The sequence below is a fragment of the Oryctolagus cuniculus genome, chromosome 18 (assembly GCF_964237555.1).
Source record: "Oryctolagus cuniculus chromosome 18, mOryCun1.1, whole genome shotgun sequence".
Taxonomy (NCBI): domain Eukaryota; kingdom Metazoa; phylum Chordata; class Mammalia; order Lagomorpha; family Leporidae; genus Oryctolagus; species Oryctolagus cuniculus.
Genome location: NC_091449.1, coordinates 3,279,659 through 3,289,178, shown reverse-complemented (window position 1 = coordinate 3,289,178; position 9,520 = coordinate 3,279,659). Strand labels below are relative to the sequence as shown.

Genomic DNA, 9,520 nt, shown 5'->3' with positions numbered 1-9,520 from the left:
CTCCCAGCTGGCCACGCTGAACGTCCCCTGTTCTGGGGAAGTGACGAAGGCGCTGGTTAGAGGACACGGAGAGCGATCGTCCGCGGAGGAGCCCAGACGTTGTTCTAGGTGCGGCGGAGGCTGAGCGAGGCCCCGTGCCCCGCACAGGGAGCCGGAGGCAGACTCTGCTGGGAGGGGCCCGTTCCCGTGCTGGAGCATGAGGTGAAATGCCTCCAGTCCAAGCACTCAGCAGCGAGCTTTGGAAGCCGCTAGAGAGTGTATCCAGTATAGCACAAGTGTAACAGGCCATAGTATCAAAGTGTACAGTTCCGTGTAAACTGCCGGATACAATTGTATTTCCCAGGTGCAGCAGGATGTTTTTGGATATATGTGTATCTAATATATATAGCTTAGAGTGGGTCTTTTTTTTTTTTTTCTTTTTTTTTTTTTTTTTTGACAGGCAGAGTGGACAGTGAGAGAGAGAGACAGAGAAAGGTCTTCCTTTGCCGTTGGTTCACCCTCCAATGGCCGCTGCGGCTGGCGCACCGCGCTGATCCGATGGCAGGAGCCAGGTGCTTTTCCTGGTCTCCCATGGGGTGCAGGGCCCAAGCACCTGGGCCATCCTCCACTGCACTCCCTGGCCACAGCAGAGAGCTGGCCTGGAAGAGGGGCAACCGGGACAGAATCCGGTGCCCCAACCGGGACTAGAACCCGGTGTGCCGGCGCCGCTAGACGGAGGATTAGCCTATTGAGCTGTGGCACCGGCCTAAATCTTTTTTTTTTTTTAAGATTTATTTATTTTACTTGAAAGAGTTACACAGAGAGGAGGAGAGGCAGAGTGTGTGTGGTGGGGAGGGAGGTCTTCCATCCGCTGGTTCACTCCCCAATGGGCCGCAACAGCTGGAGCTGCACTGATCTGAAGCCAGGAGCCTCTTCCAGGTCTCCCACGTGGGTGCAGGGGCCCAAGGACTTGGTCCATCTTCTACTGCTATCCCAGGCCATAGCAGAAAGCTGGTTCGGAAGTGGAGCAGCTGGGACTCGAACCAGTGCCCACATGGGATGCCAGCAATGCAGGCGGTGGTCTTTCCCACTACGCCACATCGCTGGCCTCAAATCTAACTAATTAACATGTATTTTCTCGCATCTTTATTATTTTTGTGGCGTGACTCTGAGGCTTCCGAGGACACTTAGGGTTGTTATTGGCAGTCGCCGTGGTTTGCAGTAGCTCACGTGGGCTGATGCTGCCGTCTGTCGCAGTTCTGTGTCCTTTAGCCTCCGTCTCCTGAGCGTCCCCACCACGGCCCCAGCCCCCGAGGGCCGCCAGCCCACCCTACACTTCCGTAGAGGAGCATGTCACGCTGGGCGGGTGACATTGTGTGGCCGTGTCTTTCTGTGTCTCAGCAACCTCACAGCGTGGTGTCCTTCACGCTGTCCGTGCGGCTGAGATGGCGGGACTTAGGGAAGTGCCATATTTCAGGGCCAAACCCAGTGACACCATTGCTCAGACCAATGCCGCAGAGTTGTTTTGTTTTTTTAAAGATTTATTTGCTTATTTGAAAGGCAGAGTTAGAGAGAGAGACAATCCCCAAGTGGCCGCAATGGCTAGAGCTGTGCCAATCCGAAGCCAGGAGCCTCTTATGGGTCTTCCACGTCGGTGCAGGGGCCCAAGGACTTGGGCCATCTTCCCCTGCTTTCCCAGGCCACAGCAGAGATGGATTGGAAGTGGAGCAGCCGGGACTAGAACTGGTGCCCATATGGGATGCCAGCACTGCAGGTGACACTTTACCTGCTACATCACAGTGCCGGCCCCTATTGTAGCAATTTAAAATGACTTCAGTATCAGGGTCATATGCACTCTTGAGGTTTGGGAAGAGTGAGATCAGATCACACTCATTCAACTTTAAATGTTTGGTAGAATCTTGAATGAAGCCTTCCAGTCCTGTGTGTGTGTGCTTGCTTGTTTTCAAAAACATTTATTTATTTTGCTTGAAAGAGTTATACAGAGAGGAGAGAGAGGAGAGAGAGGAGAGAGAGGAGAGAGAGGAGAGAGAGGAGAGAGAGGAGAGAGAGGAGAGAGAGGTCTTCCATCCGCTGGTTCACTCCCCAGATGGCCACCATGGCCGGAGCTGTGCCTATCTGAAGCCAGGAGCCAGGAGCTTCTTCCGGGTCTCCCATGTGGGTGCAGGGGCCCTAGGACTTGGGCCATCTTCTACTGCTTTCCCAGGCCACAGTAGAGAGCTGGATTGGAAGAGGAGCAGCCGGGTCTTGAACTGGCGCCCACGTGGGATGCTGGGGCTCCAGGCCAGGGTGTTAACCCGCTGCGCCACAGCGCTGGCCCGTGGAGATTTCTCATTACTGATCCAGTCTCCTCGTTATTGGTCCGTTCCATTCTACTTCATGACTCACTCTTGGTGAACTGTGTGTGCCTAGGAATTCAGCAGTTTCTTCTGGAGAATGCAGTTTGTTGGCCTGTGGTGTTCCTGGTAGTTTCCTGTGATCCTTTGTCTCTCCGTGGTCTGAGCTGTCAACACGGGTGGATCTGAAGAGGTTCTGCTAAGAAGCCATTACTAAAAGACAAATACTGTGCGACTGCATTTTTACGAGGTGACCTAGAAAGGTCAGGTTCATAGGATGGCGGCTGGAAAGGCAGGAGGACTGGCAGTGGAGGCCGTGTTGAAAGGGTGGAGAGACGTGTGGAGATGGGCGGTGGCGCCGGCCGGCGAGCCTGGCGCGGTCACTGACGCCGTCCGCTGGCCGCTTGGAAGCGGTTGTGACGATCACGCTTGTCCAGCACAGTTCCAAGGCGGTTGAGGCGGCCGCAGGGCCATGCAGGCGTCTGTAGGGTGGCGCTGTGACCTCCGTGTAGCTGGAGCCCCAGACGTGGAGGAGGGAAGCAGCGGCATCAGTGGGGAAGTTCAGCCTGAAGCTTGCCGGCTCTTTGAACAGATACTAAACTCTTGTTCCAAGGAGCTAAAAATCCCTAAATAGAGTGAGTGCAGAGAACACGAAACGTGGGCGAAGCACATCACACTAATAAAGGCCAAGAGTAGAGTGAGTTCTTCTTGCTATTGATATTTACTTCTGCTGGGATTTGAGTACAGAATCTGTATTTTAACTTAAAAATCAATGATGGTGGGACTGCACGTTTGTCCTGGGGAGCGTTCACTGTCCTCCTGAGGTAAACGCTGCAGTTGTTGAGTAAAAGTGGACAGACACACGTGCATCTTTCTATATATCATTTATTGGTGACGCTCACACTTTAGTACCTATAGAAGTCAGTAGGTCTTGCAGACAACAAAGGGGAAATCGTGGAAATGGAGCTGAAATTTCAAAATGTTTCAAAATATAAACCCAGGTCCTAAGGAGAACAGCACCTTGCGTGAGGTCAGCCGACGCGCTGGGCAGGGTGCGGGGTGTGGGGGTGGGCACCAAGTGCAGAGGAGGAGAAGGTGCCGGCTCCCGGGGCCACGGAGCAGCAGAGTTGCCACAGCCAGGATGGGGAGATGGGACAGCGGTGGCCGGGGGGGGGGGGGGTTGATGCTGTGCGTCTATACCTAAAGCCCATGAAATCTGAACTTATTTCGTGTTAACCCCAATTTCACAAAGCAAAACTAATATGTATAATACTTTAAAATATTGTGTTCCTGACTCATAGACTGACTGTTTCCTGGTTAGCTCTTGTACACACGTACACCCAGCATCAACGTCCCTCGTTCCGGTTACGACCACACAGCAATTCCCTGGAGACGTCATTGTCGACACAGTTGTATTCTCTTTGCCTGAGTTAGGGTGGAGGACTGACAAGGTCTGGACCCCTCGCAGGACAGATACTCAGGAAGCCTTGAGCATCACGGACTGCATTTGCGATGGCGAGAAATGGGCGCAGTGGTTCTTTAGTGGAAATTTTGGTGAAACTGAAGATATGGAACCCGTCTCTGACGTTATACAGGGAAACCACCCCAATGTCCATGTCCAGGAAGATCCCCACGCGTTGTAATGAGGGCCCCACCAAGAGAGGCGTGAGAGGTGTGGTGCTGGCGAAGAAGCAACCTTCTCGCAAACCCAGGGTCCAGTAGCCGCGGTCCGAGGCCAGCAGGACGGGCCCCTTGCGGTTAGCCGACTCTCTGCAGACCCCCACGTTCCATTCTCTGCTGCTGCCCACGTCCACCTCCCAGTAATGGCGTCCAGAAGTGAACTCCGGGGAGCCCAGGACGCACAACGTGTAGTTATGTCTCTCGGGATACTTCCTCCAAGTCTGTTTGTACAGCCCACAGTGGACGGTCTTCCGGTCCTCAGAGATGACCAGGCATTTGTGGGCCGCGTCCTTGTCCAAGGTCACATCCACTGCGGAGAGGAAAACCGGAAGTTCAGCCGACGCGTTCTAGACTCTTCACAACGCACCCCTCCCCCTCGGCTTCTCTGCCCTGAGCATCTCCCCAGGGAAGCCTCCCGGGCCCTCGCTGCATCCCATCTCATACAGAGAATGAGGAGCTGTGCCTGCTGCAAGTCTGATTCCCACAGGCTGCTTCTTGCTTTAAATTATTGGATCGCTTAAAGATTTTTCTTCTCTTGAAGCATAAAACAGGAAGACTGTTTACTTTCAAGATTATGACACATCACAATTCTGAGAGGATACAGGCATCTGCTCAATGGAATGATGAAGCGTTCCTGGGTGCAGATCAGTGGTGGACGTCCCAGTTTGCTTCCACTTTGTCCCCTTTCCCTTGCGTCCTGTTGCCTAGGGAGTCACAGGGCAGGGTTTGCTCTCCTGTGCTATAAAAAGATGGAGAGAGACTGCAGAAGTCCAGGGGTGAGGTGAGCTCTGGGAAACTCAGAGGGAAGGACGCCCCGGCCCGGGTGCAGGTGCGTTGGGCGTCAGGGCAGCCGCTGCTCCAGAGCCGGCACGAGGGAGTGCTGAGGGGCAGGTGACCTGCAGGAGAGCGGCTGTGGCGTGTGGCGCCATCTCCAACCAGCCCAGCTGTCAGGGCGGGGGCGTGGGGGTGCTCTGTGGCACGTGCCCGTGTCTGGAGCCCGTGGGCACCTCTGCAAGGAATCTCGGGGCCAGTGCCTTTCCTCGGCTCCCTGGTGACTCGGCTCAGAGGCCACACCCAGTCTTCCTACAGAGTTGACAAGCAAGAAGGCATCTGGACAGAGTCGCCATTCCAACCCAGGTGCTATGGAACAGACGCGTCTCTCCCCACTGACACTGCAGAGTGAACGCCCAGCAGAGCACGCCTGGCCCCGATTCCATGACCAGGTCGGGGAGCCGTGAGCCAGGACACTCCGGGGGCCTGGTTCAGGAACCCGGCCGTCTGGTCTGGGTCCTGACCACGCTGCACCTGTGCAGCTCAGCTTGCGGGTAACTCGGTGCGATACGGACTCAGGCACTGCGTCTCCTGTTCTGGCTCAGAGAGGCACGTGCACACCTCGGGGCTAAGGCCTGGAACCTGGACCGGGCCATAGGAGCTGACCACAGACAGCCCCGGGCAGCTGCCCCAGCCTTGCCCCGCTCACTATGGTCAGCGTGTCTGGGGCTTCCCGGGTCGCGACAGCTGCCGGCTGTCACTGCTGTGTGTGGCTCACGAACCAGCAGCACTGGCGACTGAAGGTCAGAAATCCAGTTTCTCAGGAAAGCCGGGGGCCACAGCACCGGGGTCTGCATTTCAACAGGATCCTCAACTAATTTGTAGATGCTTGAGTCTGAGAATCGCATTGCAAACCACGTTTCATTTCAAAACTGGATGCAATCACACAGGAAAAAAACAACTTAATAGTGCATTTTCTTTAATTCTCATGAATTCAAAATATCTTTACATATGTAAGCAGCCACATTTAAACAGCTAGTTACCATGGGGCCGGTGCTGTGGCGTAGTGGATAAAGCTACCGCCTTCAGTGCCCATATGGGCACTGGTTGGAGTCCTGGCTGCTCCACTTCCAATCCAGCTCTCTGGGAAGGCAGTGGAAGATGGCCCAAGTCCTTGGGCCCCTGCATCTGCACAGGAGACCCGGAGGCAGCTCTGGTTTTAGATTGACACAGCTCCAGCCATTGTGGCCATCTGGGGAGTGAACCAGCAGATGGAAGACCTACCTCTCTCTCTCTCTCTGTGCCTCTCCTCTCCCTCTCCTCTCTCTCAAATCTTAAAAACAAAACAAAAAACAGCTAGTTACCAGTGGCTTCCTTATTGGGTGTAATAGCGCTAGGGCATGGCCTAAATTTTATACTTTTATAACCATGTTTTAAAAAAAGATTTCTATTATTTATTTGAAAGGCAAAGTTACAGAGACACACAGAGCAAGAGAGCGAGATTCTGCATCTACTGGTCCACTCCCCAAATGGCTGCAACAGCCAAGGCTGGGGCAGGCCAAAGCCAGGAGCCAGGAGCTTCATTTGGGCCTCCCACGTGGGTGCAGGCGCCCAAGGACTTGGGCCATCTTCCACTGCTATTCCAGGCCACAGCAGAGAGCTGGAGCAGCCGGGACTCGAACCAGCACTCATATGAGATGCCAGCGCCACAGACAACGGCTAAACCAGCTGCACACAGCACTGGCCCCTTTCATAAACCTTTCTCGGTGGTTGTTTCCATTCTCAGTTGAGAACAGTTGCTTCTGTAGGAGGTATAAGAAGTTCAGGCACAGAATCTCCCTTGACCACAGGGGTCGCGCACTGCCTTTGCGGAGCCCTGCGTGGCCCCGATGGCAGACTTACCTTGGAACTTGAGCATCCTGGGGTTCATGGACAGCACGGCGCTCAGATGGGGCTCCAGCTCCTTGACGGCGTCCACCAGGTCCCTCAGCTGGAACGCAGACTTGATGTCCTGCTTCCGAGAGACCACAGAGCAGCCAGGGCACAGGAGACCCTCCCCGTCGGGCTCCCTCTGCAGGGAGTCGGTGCAGCGCAGGCAGCAGGTGTAACCACACTTCAGATACACGGGTTTTTGGAGGTGACCGGAGCAGATAGGACATCTACATGCCTCTTTAAAGTGTTCAGCCATGGCCACTGCCTAGGGAAGACAGGTGTGTTAGTGTCCGAGTTGAGTGACTAATAGAGATGGCGTGGGCCTAATGCTTGCAATCACTCATACTAGGTATTGAAGACACCACCTAAGCACAGATATCAACAGCTCATGGCCCCAGACTCCTGATAGATATATTTTAAAATTTATTTACTTGAAGTCCGAGTTATAGAGAAGGAGAGATATGCCATTCACTGGTTCACTCCCCAGATGGCTGCAATGGCCAGAGCTGGACCAATCCGAAGCCAGGAGCCAGGAGCTTCCTCTGGGTCTCCCACACAGGTGCAGGGGCCCAGGGACTTGGGCCATCTTCTGCTGCTGTTCCAGGCCACATCAGAGAGCTGGATTGGAAGAGGAGCAGCCGGGGCTTGAACCGGCACCCATATGGGATGCAAGCAGTGCAGGCCAGGGCTGTAACCTGCTGTGCCACAGCGCCGGCCCCAGCAAATGTAATGTAATACTGTGTTTCTGTAGGGCGGTGCCGATCTGGATTCGGGGACGCTCCCCTGTCTGAGCTGTTGAGATTGGATGTGGCAAAAAGCCTGTAGCTCAGAGACATGAGAACAGAAGCGAGGAGAGTGAAAGTGGGACTGTGCCGAACCAGAGGTGCTGCCGTGGGCTCTGGGCCGGCCGTGAAGATGCAGCTCGGGCCGCCCGCGCCGCACGTGGCAGTCCTGGCTCCTCTGCACCACAGGAGGTGGGGGAAGGCGGCCCGGGGATTCAGACCCTCGCCACGCACCTGGGAGGCCCAGGTGGAGCTCCAGGCTCCTGGCTTCAGCCCGGCCCAGCCTTGGCTGTTGCAGGCATTTGGGGAGGGAACCAGCAGATGGGAGATCTGTTTCTCTCCTTGTCTCTCTCTCTCCATATATATTTTATTTATTTGAAAGGCAAAGTGAGGGGGGGGTTCACTCCCCAAATGGCCACAACGGGGAGAAGAAGCCAGGAGCTTCTTCCAGGCCTCCCACACGGGTGCAGGGGCCGCTGCTTTCCCAGGCCACAGCAGGTCCCTGCCTTTCAAACAATGAAAACAAAAATTTACAAAGACAAGTGCTTCCACACGGCAAAAGAAACAAGCAACAATGAGAAGGCAGCTTTTGGAATGGGACACAATGTTTGCAAAGACTATTTCTGATAAGATGTCAGTGTCCAAACGATGTAATTAGGAGCTCATCCAGTTCAATAGCAAAAAAAAAAAAATTTTAAAATGGGCGAAGGACACGCATAGGTATCCCCCCGAGGAACACACACACGGCCACGTTCTTGAGACGGGGCTCAGTTCCACTCCTCCCCAGGGACAAGCAAACCAGACCCACAGCGAAACATCAGCTCATACCTGTCGGGTGCTGGTGTGAACGGTCAGAGGCGCTGGTGTGGATGCGGGGAGACGGGGACCCTCGTGTGCTGTCGATAGAAACACAAATGGTACCGCACCGTGCAGAGAACGGGTTGGAGGATCCCCAAAAGTTAACAACAGCTCTGCCCTCTGACCCCAGCTCTGCACACAGGGAGAAGCCAAGGCGGCGTCTGGATGAGACGGCCGCCCTCCCTCCCACGTTGCAGGCAGCACTGTATGGCAAGACGTGGAGACAGCCCGTGTCCGTGGCGGTAGAAGGGGCCCTGTAACTGTGCCGTGTGCGCACACATGTGTGTTACGTGCCCATGCAAATGGCCTGCGTGAAGGAGCAGCAGTCTCCCCAAACCGGGCGAAGTCTTGCATTTGCAACACAGAGGATGCACCTCGGGGCTCTGCGAGGTCAGGTGAGCAGGCAAAGACAAGCCCAAGGTCTCACGCCAGGAACGGGGCAGGGTGGCACGGCAAGGCGCCCGCTGTGATGCAGTGGATGAAGCAGCCGCCTGAGACACGTGTCCCACAGCAGTGCCAGTGCCAGCCCCGGCTCCCCGCTCCGATCCCATTCCCTGCCTAGGCGCCAAGGAGGGCGGTGGGTGACGGCTTGAGTACTTGGGCTCCTGCCACACAGGTGGGAGACCTGGAAGCAGTTCGGGGCTCCTGGCTTTGGCCTGGCCCAACCAGGACGGTCCTGGCCATTGGAGGAGCAAACCAGTGGGGGAACAAGTTCAATCTTTCTCTCCCTTCCTGGCCCCCTTCTCCTTTTGCTTTCCATATCACTCCGCATTTCAAATAAATGAATTAAAAGAAAAACAACACCCATAGGGGAGCCTAAGGCATGAATAAATCAGTGACTGAAAACTACCGTGAAGACGGTGAAGACGCGTGAAGCTATGACTCCACTCCCCAGGCCTGCTCTCCCCCTCTGCCTTTGGCGCCAGTTTGAGAAATAAAAAGAAATCCCCTACGGTTGCACTCACCTGGCCCTGCTCAGCTCTCTGCCTCCAGCACTTCCCGAGGGCGGGCTCCCTGGGGCTTTTATGGGCAAGGCCTCCCGCCCCCGCCACGCCCTCCACAATCCGCTCAGACTTGCTGTGATTCCGGCCTGAAGGAGTCCTCTTGTGTTGGCCAGAGCCTTCCCACAGAGGAGGTGGCTGTCTTGAGTGTCATTCCGTAGTG

The 9,520-nt window shown here is 55.2% G+C and overlaps 1 protein-coding gene across 1 annotated transcript; it reads right to left on the bottom strand.

The window, feature by feature from the left end:
• Window positions 1–399: 399 nt before the first annotated feature.
• On the bottom strand, window positions 400–8,391 carry LOC100348708 (ret finger protein-like 4A). Its single transcript, XM_017339429.3, has 3 exons — window positions 8,327–8,391; window positions 6,687–6,981; window positions 400–4,323 (listed from the first exon to the last, which is right to left on the bottom strand). The coding sequence occupies exons 2-3, from the start codon at window positions 6,970–6,972 to the stop codon at window positions 3,764–3,766; spliced, it is 846 nt and encodes a 281-aa protein (XP_017194918.2). The 5' UTR covers window positions 6,973–6,981; window positions 8,327–8,391; the 3' UTR covers window positions 400–3,763.
• Window positions 8,392–9,520: the final 1,129 nt, after the last annotated feature.